The following is a 20,551-nucleotide window of genomic DNA, read 5'->3' as shown; positions in this document are numbered from 1 at the left end:
GTACAGTGTAGAAATTCTAGGATATATTTTAGTGTAAATTCTATATCTATACTATAATATGTATAATGTGGGCAAAAGGACAATTTTAGATGTCTTTTCACTGAATAGTTCACTTAATTAATTTGTCTTGAGATAAGATGGCATATTTTAAGCGTATTTTAATGACAGATGTGATTTTGTGCTATCCAGTGGTAGGGGTATGGGGGGCATAAAAATCTGGGCTTGGCCCTTGGGGAACTTCTGCCCATTTGTTTTTTTTTTTTGGTCAGGAGTTAGAAATTTTACTTTCAATTTTTGTCTGAATTTTGTTCACAGATATCTGAAGAATGGACCACGGCCATCCATTTTTTCAAAAATTTCCGGGGGGGGGGGCATGCTTCCAGACCCCCCTAGCAGGACTTCACACCTTCAGTGCTCGCATTCGTATTTTCAGGAATTTTCACGAAACAACTCAACTAATCAAAACGATCTCCTGTTGTACCATAAACTGGACTGCAGCCCAACACACCCCCAAGAGCAAATTTTTACTAGGCATGTTTCTGCATCATTGTATGTCGGTGATGTACATTTCTGTATATTTCAACTTCTTTCTTTTCCATTTGTGTGCCACAGAGACCTGCTGCTGCATGTACTGTCACGAGCCGGTGTCACTGTGTGCTATGGATCCAAGGAATTGTTTTGCACGGTTCTCAGCTTGAAACAAAGCATAGCAAGTCATCGTCTAGATCACAGGTTTTCTTCGGGCAGGAGGCGGGGTACACCCTCAACTGGTTGCCAGCCAGGGCACACAGAAACAAACAACCATTCATACTCAAAATCACACAAATTGACATTTTAGAGTCTCCAACTCATGCATGTTTTTGGGATGTGAGAGGAAACCAGAGTGCCCGGAGAAAACCCACACAGGCACATGGAGAACATGCAAACTCCACACAGGTGGGGCTGGGATTTGAACCGCAGTCCTCAGAACTGTGAGGCCAACAATTTACAGCTGCATCACCGTGCCGCCCACAAAAACTATAATAATTTTTTATTCTATTTCATTTTGACTTAGCTCTGTTTTTAGTTTAAGGAGAAGATTACAGAGTGCTTTTATTATATTTGCAATGTTTTGAGATCCTGGAATGTATTAATTGCATTTCCGTTCATTTCAGTGTGAGGAGAGGATTTGGAGTAATAGTGTTTGGAGTTACAAGTGTGGTCATGGCAAGAATTAAACTCGTACCTCAAGGCACCACTGTACATTCTCAAGAAAACCTCTGTACTTCATTTTTTTTACCAATACAATTCATTTTATGGTTCATCACAATCATTTTAGAACTTTTAATTGGTGAAAGCTAATCTAAATAATCTTTTTTTTATGTTAGTGCACTGGTCTTCATATGTAGGTATTGGCATTTTAAATGATATGAGAATAATTTATTTCAAACTCTTTTGTGCACCCCGAAGCTATGCCTTATGGAGTTTTGAGGAGCCCAGTGATCCCAGTTTGAGAAGTTCTCATTTAGGTCAATTAACACTCACTAGTTCATATTGCTATCAAATCTAACTGGATCGCTAATTTGTTGTGCTTGTGAAGTAACCTGTAGATTGTCTTATCTATCTCTTGTAGTATCAGGCAGCATTATCCAGGACCCTCAAGTGTCAGCATGGCTGTTGGACCCCGCACATCCTTGTTTAAGCTACAAGGGCCTTCTTCAGAAAAACAAATATGCATGGCCGTCCAAAGCAACACCTTCCAATGTAAGCTTCTTTAACTGCATAGTCTCACTGTGATCCACAGAAGAATTCCATGCTTTTATACCAGGTCTTCTCAGAACTGTATTCCCTGTACTGTGTGAATGAGATGCTTTGTGCTAAACTAAAGGTAAAATATTTTTTTTCACTCTCTCTCTCATTTGACTCTCACTCTTATACACTCACACAGTATGTTCACGTGTTTCCAGAGCCAGGGCCTTTGGAGGGTTTACTCAGACATTGAGTTGAATATTATTCCAATTCTAGCAGGTGAGTGGCTGATGTCCATTTTCATTTCAAAGACACTACCTCAACAAATCTGTATTGTGTCCTCGCAAAATTCCCCAACCTTTGTTTTGTTACGGCGCATATTTTTAAACATTAGAAAGGTTTCATGGCACACCACCAAACTGAATTGTAAAAATATTCCAAACAGCGTTGTGAAAAATTAACCGTCCCCTTCTTAAATTATTTTTTTAATTGCATAGATTCTCCGCTTCAATGTTTGTCATCCAACATATGTGTCAGAAAAAACACTTTTTGAATGGTGATTTTATTTATTAAAGGAAAAAAATATTCAAAACTGTTGTATGAAAAAGTAATAATCCCCAAAACCTCTGAAGTGGTGGGGCCAGTTTTTGCTGGAATAACTGAAATATGTCATGGGGATGAGTCTGGCATATCTCTGTGGAGATATTTAGGCCTCACCCTTTTTTGCAGAATTATTTTAATTCAGCATCAGTGGAGGGGTTTTAGGCATGAAAGGCCTTTTTAAACTAATGCCAAAGCATTTCAATCAGATCAAGTCCAGACCACTCCAAAATGACTTGACGATGTGGTTTTGGAACGTTGTCCTATTGGAAAATCCAAGTCTGCTTCAGTTTCAGTTCACAGACTAATGGCCGAATATTTCCCATCAGAATTTTCTGTTAAAGAGCAGATTGATAATTCCATCAATCTCAGCAAGTTGTCCAGTTCATGAAATAGCATCGGACCCTCAGACCAACCCACGACAACCACCATGTTTGACTGTTGGTTTGATGTTGTTTTTCTGAACTTTTGTTACATTTACGCCAGATGCAACAAGACACACATCTTCCAAAAAATTCAACTTTCGTCTCAATTACTATTCTCCCAAACCTTGGGAATAATTCAAATGTTTTTTTTTAAATTGTATTTATTGAATCATTTCTATTTTTTTTGGGGGGGGGGGGTAAGACAAGTGTTTATGTTCTTTTTGGTAAGATGTTGGTTTGGTCTTGGAACTCGACCATTAATACCATTTTTTTGCAGTATCTTCCCTATTGTTGAGTCATGAACTCTGACCTTAATTGAGGCAAATGAGGCCTGTGTCATGATCCTGCCGCTTCAACACGAGCTGTGCGGGTGCCCGCGCGGCTGCGCTAATTGGGAGGCACACACCTGTGCCTCATGCGGGCTGATCATCCCCCGTATCTATAGGACCCGGTGACGACTGGTCCGGCGCCAGTTCGTTGAGCTTCATGCCCCGTTCCAGCACTCTCGTATCTCTGATTGATCCTGTGTGTACCGACCTTCGTCCGTTCTCCGATCAACCTTGTAAGCCTGACTCCTTGATCCTTCTGCCTGCGTTGATTGTTTCCCCGTGTACCGACTCCTGCCTGTCCGCTCATCTGCTCTCTCGCCCGACGTCACAACTACCGCTGCTGCGCCGGACTGCGTGCTCGATCCCCGACCTCTGCATACAATAAACGTGTCTCTTCTTGAACTACCTTGCGTCTTCCGAGTTCCTGCATTTGGGTCCTACCTCTCGTTCCGATGGGACGTGACAGAACGAACTGGCCAATACAGGACCCAGCAGGAAAGACCCGGCGTTGCCGGGACCGACGCAAAGTAGCCCGTCTGCCGGAGGACCAAGCCTGTCCGATCCGGGTAGGCTCCCTGATGTCCTCCACTTCCGTGTCTTACGCTCCGCCAGCGAGGTATGAATACGTCCCGAACACGACCCGTCCGGCTCCTTATATTCTTCTCTGACTTTTCGGAATATGAGGAGGACCGTGATTTGTATGCCGGGCTGCCTGAGTACGACTCCGACGACTTTGATTTCGAGTCTCTTTGCCCGGCTTTTGATCCTTGTCAGTTTCCCCCGCCTTCCCGCGTTTCCAGCACCCGAGCGACTTCGCCCGGTAGATCCAAGTGCACCTATCGGTACGAGGGAACCCGCTTGGCCATCTACCCGGGACCTCCGCGTGGCGGCCAGAGGAGACGCCCCGGCCGGGCGCTCCCTGGTGTCTCTCGCTGCGCGGCAACGAAGACACCGTCTTCCCACTCCTCGCCGGCAACGGTGAGACCGGCAGACCTGCAGCTGGTAGCGAAGCTTCCAGCCCAGAGGGAGGAGGTGCCGCCAAATCACGAGGCGTTCCGCCGCGAAATGCGGGCAGAGATAGAGCGGCAGAGCGCCGAATTGGCGGCTCTCACGGCCCAGGTCCGGCAAGGATTGGCGAACCAGCCAAGCTACGCTGACGTCGCAATGGCGACGGACTCACTGCTGACTCAGGTTCACGTTGCCGTGGAAACCGACCCGCCCCCTTGCCAAGTGCACGCCACAGTGGGAACAGACTCGCCACCTCAAGTGCACGTCGCAGTGTTGGCGGTTTCGAGCAGAGCTCACGCGGCAGTCGGAACTGACCCGCTCCCGAGACACGCCCACGTGTCAGTTTCGACTGACTCTCCGCCTACTCAGGTTCACGTTGCCCTGGAAACGGATTCGCCACCGCGCCACGCCCACGTTGCTGTTTCAACGGATGCAGTGCAAGCTCACGTGGCAGTGGGGACCGACCCGATGCCGCCTCACGTTGCTCTTCAGGAGGTGGCGACGTCTCCACAGCAGCTTCTCGTCAGTGCTCTGGAGTGGCAGTGGCGACCGGCCCGCGGACGTTCCCCGTTCCTGCTCTGTCGGCGACGGGCACGCCCTCACGTTCCTGTCCAGGAGGTGGCGACAGTTCCCCAGCCGCCTCACGCTCCCGTCCAGGAGGAGGTGGAGTTGGTGATGCTGCTGCCGCCTTCTCACGTTCCTGTCCAGGAGGCGGCGACGGGGTCGCTGCCTTCTCTCGTTCCTGTCCAGGAAGCGGCGACGGGGTCGCTGCCTTCTTTCGTTCCTGTCCAGGAGGCGGTGACGGGGTCGCTGCCTTCTCTCGTTCCTGTCCAGGAGGGGGCGGCGACGGGGTCGCTGCCTTCTCTCGTTCCTGTCCAGGAGGGGGCGGCGACGGGGTCGCTGCCTTCTCTCGTTCCTGTCCAGGAGGGGGCGGCGACGGGGTCGCTGCCTTCTCAAGTTGCTGTCCACGAGGGGGCGGCGACGGGGTCGCTGCCTTCTGAAGTTGCTGTCCAGGAGGGGGCGGCGACGGGGTCGCTGCCTTCTCAAGTTGCTGTCCAGGAGGGGGCGGTACTGGCGCCGCCTTCTCACGTTGCTGTCCAGGAGGGGGCGGTACTGGCGCCGCCTTCTCAAGTTGCTGTCCAGGAGGGGGCGGTACTGGCGCCGCCTTCTCAAGTTGCTGTCCAGGAGGGGGCGGTACTGGCGCCGCCTTCTCAAGTTGCTGTCCAGGAGGGGGCGGTACTGGCGGCGCCTTCTCACGTTCCTGTCCAGGAGGGGGCGGTACTGGCGCCGCCTTCTCACGTTCCTGTCCAGGAGGGGGTGGTACTGGCGCCGCCGCCTTCTCACATCCCTGTCCAGGAGGAGCTCGGGAGTTCTGTGGAGCCACCCAGGAGCTGGAGAGACTTCGAGGTGGCGGTCATGGCTCTGGTCCTGCTCTCCATCATCTTCTTCGCTCCTGAGTGCGCCCAGCCGCTTCAGGACCTGGGCTCGTTGGCGACCAATCCCTGGTCGTCTTGCAACGACGGCGTGGGAGGTTCTCGTCCGGAGCAGTGGCCTGCCTCATTCTGGTTCCTGCTTCGCCGTTTGGTTCCTCACAGAGGTCGTCCGCCCGAGTCGCCCCGTGGGGACCCTGGTGCTTGGCGTCCGGGTCGTCCTCCTGACCTGTCCGCCCGGACGCCTCGTCTTTGGTGGCCTGGATGGCCACCAGTCTGGGGTTCAGGGGGGGGCGTGCCCTCCTCCGGACCCCCTTCCGCCCACCCCTGCCTGTGTTATTGTCTGTTTTTTCGTTTAGGCACGTCTGGGAGCCGTGCCTTTGGGGGGGGGGGGTACTGTCATGATCCTGCCGCTTCAACACGATCTGTGCGGGTCCCCGCGCGGCTGCCCTAATTGGGAGGCACACACCTGTGCCTCATGCGGGCTGATCATCCCCCGTATATATAGGACCCGGTGACGACTGGTCCGGCGCCAGTTCGTTGAGCTTCATGCCCCGTTCCAGGACTCTCGTATCTCTGATTGATCCTGTGTGTACCGACCTTCGTCCGTTCTCCGATCAACCTTGTAAGCCTGACTCCTTGATCCTTCTGCCTGCGTTGATTGTTTCCCCGTGTACCGACTCCTGCCTGTCCGCTCATCTGCTCTCTCGCCCGACGTCACAACTACCGCTGCTGCACCGGACTGCCTGCTCGATCCCCGACCTCTGCATACAATAAACGTGTCTCTTCTTGAACTACCTTGCGTCTTCCGAGTTCCTGCATTTGGGTCCTACCTCTCGTTCCGATGGGACGTGACAGACTGAAGTTCTTTAGATGTTGTCCGGGGTTCCTTTGTGCTCTTGGGGTCATTTTCATCGGCTGGCGAGTCCTGGGAAGGTTCAACACTATTCCATGTTTTCTCCATTTGGGGACAATGGCCTTCTCACTACTCTCGTGCTTTCGCTGGAATCTTAAAGCATTAGAAAAAGAATAATGAGAGACGGGGACAAATACTTTTTCACCCACTACAAGTGGTAAAATGTCATGTTAGCATCATACTGCTTCCCTGAAATATGATCTAATCCCTTCTGAAAATTTTGAAATAATGTATTAGCCATCATTTGGTGGTATTTAGTCATATTGGTGGTTGCAATATAAAGAATCCAGTCAGGCACCGGTGGTGACCAGTCCCTTGATGTAGTCAAGTAACAGTAAAAATCTCCTGGTTAATTTTTGGTTAATAATAACTGAACATTGTCATTAAAATTCAATAATAAATCTATTACAACAGAAAAGGTGGATGGATGTTGTGAGGGAAGACATGAGGACAGTGGGTGTTAGAGAGGAAGGATGCACAAGATAGGCTTAGATGGAAAAAAGATGACACGCTGTGGCGACCCCTAATGGGACAAGCCGAAAGGAAAAGAAGTATTCATTAATTAAATTTAATTATTTACATTTTCCACACTTGTGAACGTGTCTTGCTTGTGTGTGATGCGCTTGTATTGTTTCAGCCATGGAGACCCAAACCATCCACATGGACAAAGGTGTTTGGCAAAATATGTCAGAGCTGTGAACAGTGTTCTAGTATAACAGTGCTACTTTATCACAGCTGTGCGACGCAAATACATGACGACAGTAATCGGTCACCTCGTCATGTCCTCTTGTGAGTCCTCACAAGGGATGTCACTTTAAGAGTCTTGTATTTCTATCAATAAGATGAAGAGTCTGAAGTGTCCCTCCTCGATCTGTCACCTTATCGTGGTGGAGGGGTTTGTGTGTCTCGATGATCCTAGGAGCTAAGTTGTCTGGGGCTTCGTGCCCCTGGTTGGGTCACCCATGGCAAACAGGTCCTCGGTGATGGACCAGACAAAGTACGACTCCAAAACCCCCTATGATGACTACAAAAATGTGATCTTGGTTTCCCTTCCCCGGACATGGGTCACCGGGGCCCTCCTCTGGAGCCAGGCCTGGAGGTGGGTCTCCAAGACGAGCGCCTGGTGGCCGGGCCTGCACCCATGTGGCTTGGCGATCCGATACCTGGCTATAGAAACTAGCTCTAGGGACATGGAACGTCACCTCTTTGGCAGGGAAGGAGCCTTAGTTGGTGCGTGAGTTCGAGAAGTTCTGACAAGATATAGTCGGACTCGCCTCTACGCACCACTTGGGCTCTGGCACCACTCCTCTTGAGAGGGGTTGGACTCTGTTCCACTCTAGAGTTGCCCACGGGGAGAGACGCGCACCAGGTGTGGGTATACTCATTGCCCACCGGCTCGGGGCCTGTACGTTGGGGTTTACCCCAGTGAATGAGAGGGTAGCCTCCCTCCACCTGCAGATAGGGGGACGGGTCCTGACTGTTGTTTGTGCCTATGCACTAAATACCAGTGCAGAGTACCCACCCTTTTTGGAGTCCTATGGCGACTCCATCATTCTGCTGGGGGACTTCAATGCCCACATGGGCAATGACAGTGAGACCACGAAGGACCTGATTGGAAAGAACAGCCCCTCTGATCAGAACTGGAGTGGACTTCTGTGTTCACCACAAATTGTCCATAACAAACACAATGTTCAGGCATAAGGGTGTTCACATGTCTACTTGGCACCAGGACACCCTAGGCTGCAGTTCGATTATCGACTTTGTGGTCGTGCCATCGGACTTGCAACCGCATGTCTTGGACACTCGGGTGAAGAGAGGGGCGGAACTGTCAACTGATCACCATCTGGTGGTGAGTTGGATCCGATGGTGGGGGAAGATCCCAGTCCGACATGGCAGGCCTAAACGTATTGTGAGGGTCTGCTGGGAATGGCTGGCAGATTCCCCTGTCAGAAGGAATTTCAACTCCCACCTCTGAAAGAACTTTGCTGACGTCCCTGAGAAGGCGGGGGACATTGAATCCTAGTGGACAATGTTCTGCGCTGTGCATTGCTGAGGCGGCCGACCGGAGCTGTGGCCGTAAGCTGGTTGGTGCCTGTCGTGGCAGCAACCCACAAACACGTTGGTGGACACCAACAGTGAGGGATGCTGTCAAGCTGAAGAAGGAGTCCTATCGGGCATTTCTGGTCTATGGGAGTCCCGAAGCAGCTGATGGGTATCGGCTGGCCAAGAGGGATACAGGTTCAGTGGTCGCTGCGGCAAAAACACGGGCGTGAGAGGAGTTCGGTGAGGCCATGGAGCACGACTTCAGAACAGCTTTGAGGAAATTCTGGTCCACCATCCGGCGTTTCAGTAGGGGGAAGACGTGCACCGTCAACACTGTGTATAGTGGGGACGGGGTGCTGCTGAGCTCAACTTGGGATGTTGTGAGTCAGTGGGGAGAATACTTCGAAGACCTCAATTCCACCAACATGCCTTCCCACGACGATGCTGAGTCTGGGTGCTCTTAGGCGGCTCTTCTATCTCTGGGGTTGAGGTCACCGAGGTAGTTAAAAATCTCCCTGATGGCAGGGCCCGGGGGTGAATGACATTTGCCTGGAGTTCCTAAAGGCTCTGGATGTTGTGGGGCTGTCCTGGTTGACACGCCTCTGCAACATCGCGTGGACATCGGAGACAGTGCCTCTGGATTGGCAGACTGGGGTGGTGGTCCCCCTTTTCAAGAAGGGTGTGCTCCAACTACAGAGGGATCACACTCCTCAGCCCCCCTGGTCAGGTATACTCAGGGGTAATGGAGAGGAGGGTCTGTCGGGAAGTCGAGTCTCAAATTCAGGAGGAGCAATGTGGTTTCGTCCTGGCCGTGGAACAGTGGACCAGCTCTACACCCTCAGTAGCATGGTGCATGGGAGTTCGGCCAACCAGTCTACATGTGTTTTGTGGACTTGGAGATGGCATTCGACCGTGTCCCTCAGGGAGTCCTGTGGGGGGTTCTTCGGGTGTATAGCACATTGATGGACACTAACTGTGAGGGATGTTGTCAAGCTGAAGGAGTCCTACTGGGCATTTTTGGCCTATGGGACTCCCGAGGCAACTGATAGGTACCGGCTGGCCAAGAAGGATGCAGCTTCGGTGGTCACTGAGGCACAAACACAGGCATGGTAAGAGTTCGGTGAGGCCATGGAGAACGACTTCAGGACGGCTTCGAGGAAATTCTAGTCCACCGTCTGGCATCTCAGGAGGGGGAAGCAGTGCACGGTCAACACTGTGTATAGTGGCGCTGCTTACCTCAACTCGGGATGTATTGAGTCAGTAGGGAGAATACTTCGAAGACCTCCTCAACTCCACCAACACACCTTCCCATGAGAAAACAACATCACTTTAAACTGCTCATTTTGCACAATTGTCACTGTGCTGGACTACAACAGTGAACCGCGAATGGGTAAGGGCACTCTCTATAAGCTTAACAAAATGTGGGGCATCGACGCACTTAACTGCTATAAATGTGTGAGATGTGCAAGATGCACATCTGCGACTCTTATTAGGAATAGTTTCTATTAACTGAATGTCTTTGTTCTTGTTTGTTTGTTCTTTTTTCTGAAGGTTGCACCAGGGTGCCGACAACTGCCAGAGACAAATTCCTTGTGTTACATACTTGGCCATTAAAGCTGATTCAGATTCTTTTTGAAATAGCGAAATAATTATCTGTGAAAATTTCAACAACATATTTTCATGGATACAGTTTATAGTGTATTTTGAAACCGATTTCACATACCTTCTCGAATTTTAAAAATGCACACTGCCTGTGCCACGACGTGCATTAAATCTGAGGGCTGAGTTTTTGGGAATTGTAGGTTTTGTTGTGAGTATTAGTGAGTAAATAGGCACATTTTAACATACCTTTCATATTCATAATGGACATTTTTTCTTGAAGGGAAATTAAAGAGATTCTGCGATATCTTATTTGAATCTGACTGAATCCCACCAAACAAAATGTCACAAAAATTTTATACAGCTTTGTTCTTTGTAAATTTGTTCTATAGAGCCACAAGATGGCGTCAGCGTGCTGTAAGTAGTAAATTTCAATCTCCGAAGAGACTGGCATCTTTGTATGTTGGGGATGAGTTTAGTTTGGTCTGTTTAGATTGGTTGAATAGTCTTTGCCACATGTCCATGTATAAAGGTAAATGTTTTTTAATTATAAACAATTTTTAAGGGTAATATTTTTTGAGAAATTTTCAATATTAGGAAGTGTTTTGGGCTCTTTGTTTACACTCAAACTATTAATTTAGGTCATTATAAATAACAGTGGGTTGTCTTTCCGGTCTCGCCCTGTATCTGCCACGAATTTGGGGCATTACTTTACACTGAAGTAATGATCTTGTCTCAGTTACTTAAAAATTTTACAGGCTATTTTCTTTTTGGGTCCAGTTAGTTTCTTAATGCCTGAGGACCGTGACTCTAAGACCTCCATGTGTAAAAACATTCGAGTTATTGTGTGTGGTAATGAGGTGCATTGTAAATTAAATTGGCTTGACTTAAAATAACAATAACAACTCAGAGAACAACTACAGAGTAAGCTAATGTACTGAATCTACTTTTTTTCCCCTCCATATTTACAATTTGTGTCCCCCAAACTAGAACTTTGCAGCCATTCCAAGAAATCTGCTTCAGAAAAGACATGTCACAGGTAAGGTTCACACCAGATGTGGGCCATGTATGGCCCGAGGTCACATATTTTTTTTTAATATGCAGCTCACCATGTGTTACATTATGAATACCCCTGTGGTATTTGTTGAGTTAATTTTGCATTTTTTCAATAACTTTTGGGAATTAACATTTCTTTTTAAATTTTGCCTCATTAAATAATGGACAATTGAGTCACTGTGAATAACAGTAAAATTTGATTATTGTTCTGTATTTTATAACTTAATAGGTTGATTAACTACAACAAAGTGAATTATGGATGCATTAGCATGCATTGAGCTCAAACATCCATTCATCCATTTTCTTCGCCGCTTATCCTCACGAGGGTTCCAAGGAATGTTTGAGCCTATCCCAGCTGTCAACGGGCAGCAGGCAGGGTACACCCTGAACTGGTTGCCAGCCAATTGCAGGGCACATGGAGATAGACAACAGCCGCACTCACAATCACACCTAGGGGCAATTTAGACGATCCAATTAATGTTGCATGTTTTTTGGGGGGAAACCGGAGTGCCTGGAGGAAACCCACGCAGGCACAGGGAGAACATGCAAACTCCACACAGGCGGGGACGGGATTGAACCCGGGACCTCAGAACTGTGAGGCTAACGCTTTACCAGCTGCTCCACCAGGCCGCTGACCTAAAATTTTTTTGCCATAAAATCCTCCTTTTCCCTTTCCCTAGTTCCTCCTCCTATCCCGCTTTTCTCTCCACCAGCGCCCTGGCATTCTCACGTCCAACTTATTCCGATGTCAGTACATCATGGTGTGTTTTCCTTGTCATGTTGTAGTATCATCAGCACTGAAGCCTGCATAGTTTATAGAAACTGTCGACATTGCGGGTGGTCAAATGGTTAAAAATGCACGCTGTACTGAAGTAGAAGGACAGCTACTTGTGTAAAAAAGACTGATGAAAGTACTGAATTGGCTCCTTTACTAAAGTTAAATACCTGAAATGTACTTGGGTTCAAATGTTAAACTTACTATTTTATTCCCAATCAGATGCAATTAACCATCTTGTTACTTGGCACAAGTGAAATAAAACCTCTCTGCATACACCTCTTCTACAATGAAGAAAATAAGTATTTGAACACCCTGTTATTTTGCAAGTTCTCCCACTTAGAAATCATGGAGGGGTCTGAAATTTTCATTGTGGGAGCATGTCCACTGTGAGAGAGATAAGCTAAAAATAAAAATCGCGAAACCACAATGTATGATTTTTTGACAATTTATTTTCGTGATACAGTATTTGAACACCTGTCTATTAGCTAGAATTCTGACCCTCAAAGACCTGTTAGTCCGCCTTTAAAAGTCCACCTCCACTCCATGTATTATCCTGAATCAGATGCACCTGTGTGAGGTCGTTAGTTGCATAATGTCCACCCCATGCAATCAGTAAGACTCGAACTTGGAACATGGCCAAGACCAAAGAGCTGTCCAAAATTGTAAAACTCCACACGACTGAAAAGGGCTACGGAGAAATTGCCAAGAAGGTAGGTGAAAAAAGGTCCACTGTTGTTCATCACGGACAAGCAGACGAGACCGGGGTGGCTCATTTTCGGCGCCGGGCCGTGATGGCTCATCCCCGCCGTGGAAGTGGATCGGATGGGGAGGCGGTTTGGCCGTGATCGCATATCATCTGAATATGGCTCGAAATAACAGGGTAATATTGCCCTGGTAACTTCACTCGGTTGTGTGATGTTCTGTTCTTCGAAAAGAGCTTCTGTGTCAGAAGGGGCGTGTTCGTCTCCCATAGTAGGGTCCAACGCGTGTTTTCAATGGCGAATGTCCAGGGCGACGTCACAGACAGGGGACGCAGCCAATATGGCGACCACTTGGATGTCGTCGAATGACATGCAACTTTGCTCATGGATGACGCGCTCTCCGCTCATATTTATTTTTTCGTATAGACATTGAAGTGAATAATGTTATCTGTATTTTTCATTACAGTATCTAAGTGTTGTAATTAGCACAAAGAGAAGCCGTATTCGCTCTTCTCGTGAGTTTTAGACTCAATAAGACCTGTTTTGTGTTAAGAAGCGGTATCGTTCCCTTACGGAATCTGTGATACCACAATTTCCTCGAATCGACAACTACTTAATGTGTGTGGAGTAAACTGTCGTGGACAGAGAGAAAAAGTAAACTGTCGGGGACAGAGAGAAAAAGTAAACTGTCGGGGACAGAGAAAAAGTAACCTGTCGGGGACAGAGAGAAACAGTAAACTGTCGGGACCAGAGACAAATTACACCGTATACATTATACTGCAAATAGAGGTGGTTTCATTCAATTTGAGAATCATAGAAACAGTAATTCTAATCAATTTTATTATTATTAATAATAATTATTATTAATTCTAATTTTACAGTGTAAGTGACAACATTGTTCTTCAGAAGAGTCTTAGATGTCTTAAAATTCCTCACGTTACGGTGTGAAGTAGTTAAGAAAAACCCACAAGCTCGAGTACCAGTGTTTTGTAAAAAAGAGATTTGGATCCATTATACAATAATAATAGAAATAAAATATATAAAAAATAAAATAATAATAATAAATAATCTAAATGAAATAATGTACAACAATTAAAGTAATCAACTCTGCACAACCAATTGATCACTGATATTGCAGAATGGACAGGGAATTTGACAGAGAAAAAGAATGGTTTGATTTACGAGTCATCCCAGATGACGATCAGAAAATTCCATTTGGTGACCGAGTAAAAATGACATGCAAAGTATGTGTGGAAGGCCTTCCTGAGCGTGAGAGAGAAAGTAAGAAAAAAAGAGTTTTGTGAGTTTCATCATTGGTCATGTTGATGAAAGAAACTTGAGAGTGATGTTAAAAAACAAACAAACAAAAAAATCAGCGGGCACTCCCCCAATACCAATACAAGATTCATAGTCAATTACAGGCTAGAATGCACAAAAATAGCATTTTGTGCAAGAAAAACATGGCACTTAGTAACTTCTGCCTTTAATTAATATTGTTCAGAGCAATGTTTATTTGTCACATCTCAGAAGAGTTCTAACTTCTGCATTCGAAAAAAAAATCATGGTCAACCCAGTTTGTCACCGTTTGATCTGCCTTTATTTTCTTGTAATGTTTCAATTGTTGTGCTTTTCTGATCTTGCCATGGATGAATGACTTTACGATACAAACGATATTCCTGTCTGTGATGTGGAATTATGAGAGAAAAATGGTTTACCTGTTGTTTCAATTAATACTTCGTATCTCTTCGTATGGTTAAAAAATGTCACTTTATTGGCTGTACATATATTTACTTGAAATATTAAATTGACTTGAAGGTCCACAAAAAAAACAGGTTGTGATAGAGAGTACATATCACATATGCTAGAAAAAGCTAGATTGTTAAGCATGGGAATTTCGGTGAAGGTTGCAAGAAAACAAATATCTCTGTCTGTGTTGGGAGAAGCCAAGTCACCAGTCACACACATTCCGCCACCTTATTCTACCGCAGCGGAATCGCCGTCTTCTGATGTTGCAAAATGCATCCGATTTGCCGTGTCCTGTAATGACCGTTTCGGGGGTCTTTGCTGTGTGATTGGGCTGAAACGAGAGACATACTTCCCCAATCGTGAGCCCCTGACTCATCACACAATAATGTTGCCGTGGGTCTCAGGGCTGGTTTCATTGCCTCAATTAATCACATTCAAGACACTGTTAATGATTTATTACTCACAAACCATTCACTCCATCCGATTTGAGAATGTTGTTATAGGAACTCCCTCCAATGCAAAGTGGAGGGGCGAATTGGCTGAGGGCTGTTAGCGTAATACAACTCGGCAAATTTTGACTGCTTGTGGTTTGAAAATGCTGATGACGCAAGCGACCCCTCTCTCTCAGCTCGACATCTTGATGTCTTGCTATACTATCAGCAGCCTCCTTGATGGTAACACACTCACGGTCATTGACTTTCAGAACATACTATGTGCTTTGGATGCATTGTTTCCCATCTCTGAGATTGTACTGTCCGAACTGGTCTTTGCTCCAAACTCTGAGAATGCTGATTCATTTATTGACCGTGCTTTGGTTGAGTTCGCTCAGCGGACTTGGCGCCAGCCCACTGACACTGCAGTATATTCTCATGTTTTCCATGCTTCCATATTAAAGGCGGTACACAAAACTATCACCCAGGCGATGGAGAATAATCCCGACCTCCCTGGAAATTTTATTTGAGGAAACACACCAAAGAAATTGACACAAAAGTAGACACGTAAAAATGCCATCAATGTGGCTGTCACTACACCCACACTACCCATTCCTAATCCCCACTCGGCCCATTCCCAAATTTCCCCCTCCCACACCCATTTCACTTGCATTGATTGGGTGAATGCCTTTTTTTGCATCCCATTGGATCCAAGCATGCAGAAATATTTTGCGTTCACATGGAATGGTGAATGTTGTTCATACACTCGTCTTCCACAAGGGTTTGTGTTGTCACCTGGACTTTTTAATGCCTATTTGAAAAAACTGTTGGCTCCTTTGCAGCTTCCGAATGGAGTACTGCTGGTACAATATGTTGATGACACTTTGCTTGCTGCTCCTTCTGAAATAATGTGCATTGATGCCACTCGCTCACTTTTGGCTCATTTGGCCACGGTTGACTTGAAGTGTTCAAAGAAAAGCTTAAAATTCCCTACCCTCAAGTTTCATTCTTGGGCCGGCTTAATTCACGACAAGGTACGGCCATTATCATACTTCTCACAAGGACGACATTCTACACCATCCACAGCCTACGACGTCAAACAAATGCTCGCCTTTTAGGCTTGTGCAATTACTCACGACACCATGTGCCTGATTTCACAGAGTTAACACACACTGCGGGCACTTATATATGAACAGGGGATGAGAAACTTGACCCACCCTCTCCATTGGACACCTGCAGCAGAATACTCATTTATTGCTTTAAAACAGCAACTGTCTGTCACGACTCATCGATACAGAGGGAGGACCCAAATGCAGGACTCGAGAGAAGCTGAGGTAATTCGGGAAAAACGTTTATTGTTCCAAGGTTGAAGAGTTGGGTGCAGCAGCGGTAGTCAGGACGTTGGGCGTAGAGAGCAGGTCCGCGGGCAGGCAGGAGTCGGTACACGGGAGATCGATCAATGAAGCCAGGAGTGTCAAAGGAGTCAGGCTTACAGGGTCGGTCGGAGAACAGGCGAAGGTCGGTACACAAGAATTCACTATCAGCGATACGGGAGTGCATGAGCCGCAACGATCTGGCCTGGACCAGTTGTCCCCAGGGTCCTATATACACTGGGGCCAATCAGCCAGCATGAGGCGCGGATGTGCACCTCCCAATCAGCGTGGCCGCGTGGGAACCCGCACAGCCTGGGCTGGACCGGCAGGACCATGACATTGTCCTCTGCTGCTGCACTATCCATCCCTAACTATTCCAAAATGTTTTACTTGGATGTGTCTGAAAAAGCCAGCAGCGTTACTGTTGTTCTTTTCCAGAAAGGGGGAGGAGGTGAACAAAATGTTTGCTGAAATGCCTCCACTCCACTTGAAAAATACGAGCAAAGACATCCAGTATGCACAGCATTTGCATCGGCCCTGGCCCGACTGGTACAAAAAACATCACACATAGTTTTGCACCATCCATTGACCATCCGAACATCACACAGCACGGTTCAATATGTTACGAGGCAAACATTCACACTGACTCCGTCTATCCCCATGTAGTAATCCACCATGCGCTTGCAGAGTGGCAAAGGAATGATTTTTTCACTGCCATGGGGGTGCCAATAAAACATCAACAAGACACTTTGGCGCTCAGGGACGCACTCATGGAACCTAAGGCTGTAGCTGTTATTAAATGCCAAGGGCATTCCAAAGGCACAAACATCATCACACAGGAAAATACAGCCGCAGACAAAGCTGCAAAAGAGGTGGCCGGTTATGTCCCAACCTTACAGATGACAGTCACTGAAGAGGAGCTGAAAGCCAGAGAGGAGGTAAGCATGGCTACTGTTAGGGAGTGGTTAGCAGCAGGCCAGCCCAGAGGAAAAGAGTCCATGGAAATCAAAGGGGGGAACAAAGAATGCGGACGGTGTGTGGACGAAAGATGGTAAGTGTATCCCGCCGCAAAAACAATTGAAGCAGCTGATAAGTGAAACCAATTGATTGTACCATGTGGGAGTGAAAGAGACGCTAAGGAGACTTAGCACTTGGTGGCACCCGTTCATGAGAACCATTGTTAACTATTGAACTGCAGGACTTCAGTGTATGTAGCAGATTTAATAGTATGCCTGCTACCAAGCCACCCCAGGGTGGTCACAATCCGGAAGTGACTGCCTCTGGCCAGGTGGTGACTGACATGATTAAATCTCTGTTGGGATAACGATACTTGCTTGTCATAGTGGATGCCTTCTCTGGCTGGCCTGAGGCTTATCCCTGCAGATCTGAAAAAGCAAGTACCATGGTCAAACATCTAGTCAATCATTACATTCCTTCCCATGGGTTCCCAAAAAAGATAAGATCAGACAATGGAACCCATTTCAAAAACAAACATCTACAAGATGTTGAAAGAGCACTGGGTTTAAAACATTTTGGTTGTGTGTACCACCCCCAATCCCAAGGCCAAGTCGAGCGCATGAACCGAAACATCAAAGAAAAATTAGCTAAGGCACTGGCCTCATCCAAATTGAATGGGCTACAAGCACTTCCAATTGCCTTAATGAATGTTTGAATGTCTCTAAATTCATCAAAAGGGTGGACACCGTTCTTAGCGCCCTCAGGTCCTCTATCAGCACGACCAGTTGAAGGGCCACCCAAGCTAAAACAAATAACATTTGAGTTTTCACATCTCACCGAAAATCAAACTGATGCTCCCCATGTGCTTAATGATTGTGTTTTTGTGTAGCTCAAGGTGCTGAAGCAGTCTGAACCCCGGTGGGACGGTCCCAACAAAGTGGTGCAACAAACTTCATCGGCTCTTTGATTGGAGGGAAAAGGGGAAACGTGGTACCACCTTTCATCGACCCGCCCTGCTTTTACCTCGACCGGAAGGCCTTTTGCCCCGCCTGATTCCGCCTCCACGTCACCAGCCCCTGCCCCCATCCCACCTGCCGTGCCCTGACCTTGACCCCTGTCACCATCTCACCTCCACACACACTTACCCCAATATGCCACATTTCATTAATAAAATGCACCCCACTCTTTTCCCTTTTTTGTTGCTGGCCATTGTCACGCCCTCAACCGTGAAAGTCAACTGCCCCACTCCTGTCAATCAACCTTTATTGATCTGTTAAGTTGTTGAGTTCTTTCGAACTCAAAGGGGGATTGGTAAAATTTTGCTATTGGGTTATCGTCACTGTTCTTATTACCAGACTGTACAAATTGGATTTTTTGCCAAATAAAACTTTCGTGCTTTGTTGTGTTGGACTCTATCGAGTCCAAAAGGGCGACTGAAAGTTTATGTTAGGACAGCAACTTACGCTAATACCCGCTTCTAGGAACTGCCTTAAATTGAGTTGTTTTTCCAGCAGGCTTCAGCCTTGTGTGACAAACCAAAACGGAGTTTTTTTTTCACAGGCATCTGCCTTGAGTGTCCAGTCACAACAGAGGTGTTTCTCAGCAGACTCAATGGCCTTGGGTGTCTAGCCGCATCAGTTAGATCTTGTTTTGAGACTTGTCCGCCAATGGCAGCGCTCCAACATTGCCTCCATAATCTTTCTCCTGCTTTCACACACACACACTCGGTGTCGGACTACAGTCTTTGCCCGTGTCACACTGTGTGTCACAGAGCGCTCTGTTCATTAAACTTTGAAGTGTTTGTCACATTTCACTCCTCTGGAGTCCAGTTATTGACAGAACCTGGAATCGGACGAACATGCGGAAGGACCCCAAAAGTACCTCCTTCCAACAATTCCCATGCAATATATCACCTCGTGGGGTCTCAATGATCCTTAGAAAGGTGAGGAATCAGGCCAGGACTACATGATAGAACTTGGTCAAAGACCTGAAAAGAGCTCGGACCACTGTTTCCAAGGTGTCTGTTGGTAATACACTAAGACGTCATGGTTTGAATTCATGCATGGCAGGGAAGGTTCCCCTGCTTAAACCAGCACATGTCGAGGCCCGTTAAGTTTAAGTTTGCCAATGACCATTTGAATGATGAGTCATGGGAGAAGGTTTTGTGTTCAGATGAGACCAAAATGGAACTTTTTGGTCATAATTCCACGAACAGTGTTTGCGGAAAGACGAATGACGAGTTCCATCACAAGTATACCATCCCTACTGTGAAGCATGGGGGTGGTAGCATAATGGTTTGGAGGTGTTTTTCTGCACATGGGACAGGACGACTGCACTGTATTGATTGAGGATGATCGTGTTTGGAGGAAGACGAATGATGAATTCCACCCCAACAACACCATCCATACTGTGAAACATGGGTGTGATAGCATCATGCTTTTGGGGTGTTTTTCTGCACATGGTACAGGACAACTGCACTGTATTAAGGAGAAAATGACTGCGGCCATGTATTGTGAGATTTTGGGGAACCTTTCTCCCTCAGTCAGAGCATTGAAGATGGGTCGTGGGTGGGTCTTTCAACATGACAATGACCTGAAGCACACAGACAGGAAAACCAAGGAGTGACTCCGTAAGAAGCCTATCAAGGTTCTGGCGGGGCCAGGCCAGTCTCCAGACCGAAACCCAATGGAAAATCCTTGGAGGGAGCTGAAACACTGTGTTTCTCAGCGACAGCCCAGAAACCTGTCTGATCTAGAGAAGATCTGTGTGGAGGTGTTGGCAAAAATCCTTCTGCAGTGTGTTCAAACTGGTGAACAACTACAGGAAACGTTTGACCTCTATAATTGCAAACAAAGGTTTTTTCTCCTTCTTTTCCTTTCTGCTTGTCCCATTAGGGGTCGCCACAGCATGTCATCTTTTTCCATCTCAGCCTATCTCGTGCATCTTCCTCTCTAACAACTACTGTTGTCATGTCCTCCCTCACAACATCCATCAACCTTTTCTTTGGTCTTCCTCTTGCTCTTTTGCTTAGCAGCTCCATCCTCAGCACCCTTCTACCAATATACGCTCTCTCGGATCTGGACATGTCCAAACCATCGAAGTCCGCTCTCTCGAAGCTTGTCTCCAAAATATCTAACTTCCAAAATATCTAACTTTGGCTGTCTCTCTAATGCGCTCATTTCTAATCCTATCCAACCTGCGCACTCTGAGCGAGAACCTCAACATCTTATTTCTGCTACCTCCAGTTCTCCTTCCTGTTGGTTCTTCAGTGCCACCATCTCTAATCCATACATCATGGTCGACCTCACCACTGTTTTATAAACTTTGCCCTTCAACCTAGCGGATATTCTTCTGCCACATAGAACACCAGACACCTTCCACCAGCTATTCCACCTGGCTTGGACCCGTTTCTTCACTTCCTTACCACACTC

At 47.0% G+C, this 20,551-nt stretch overlaps 1 protein-coding gene across 22 annotated transcripts in view; it reads left to right on the top strand.

Annotated features, from left to right (window-relative positions):
* The window catches only part of LOC133512685 (calphotin-like), an 85,228-nt gene that overhangs the window by 61,080 nt on the left and 3,597 nt on the right, over positions 1-20,551 (top strand). For 5 of the 22 annotated variants that reach the window (XM_061842528.1, XM_061842527.1, XM_061842526.1 and 2 more), the window contains 2 exons: positions 1,450-1,508; positions 1,613-6,314. In XM_061842528.1, coding sequence (XP_061698512.1) covers positions 3,701-5,974 — 2,274 coding nt within the window. In that variant the 5' untranslated portion in view covers positions 1,450-1,508; positions 1,613-3,700 and the 3' untranslated portion in view covers positions 5,975-6,314. Of the gene's footprint in view, positions 1-315; positions 526-610; positions 1,262-1,449; positions 1,509-1,612; positions 6,315-11,068; positions 11,118-11,814; positions 13,614-16,601; positions 20,153-20,551 lie in introns of those variants that run through there. The other 17 variants (XR_009798248.1, XR_009798247.1, XR_009798246.1 and 14 more) reach the window with 15 other exon arrangements.

The sequence above is a fragment of the Syngnathoides biaculeatus genome, chromosome 14 (assembly GCF_019802595.1).
Source record: "Syngnathoides biaculeatus isolate LvHL_M chromosome 14, ASM1980259v1, whole genome shotgun sequence".
Taxonomy (NCBI): domain Eukaryota; kingdom Metazoa; phylum Chordata; class Actinopteri; order Syngnathiformes; family Syngnathidae; genus Syngnathoides; species Syngnathoides biaculeatus.
This window is presented reverse-complemented; position numbering and strand designations above follow the sequence as displayed.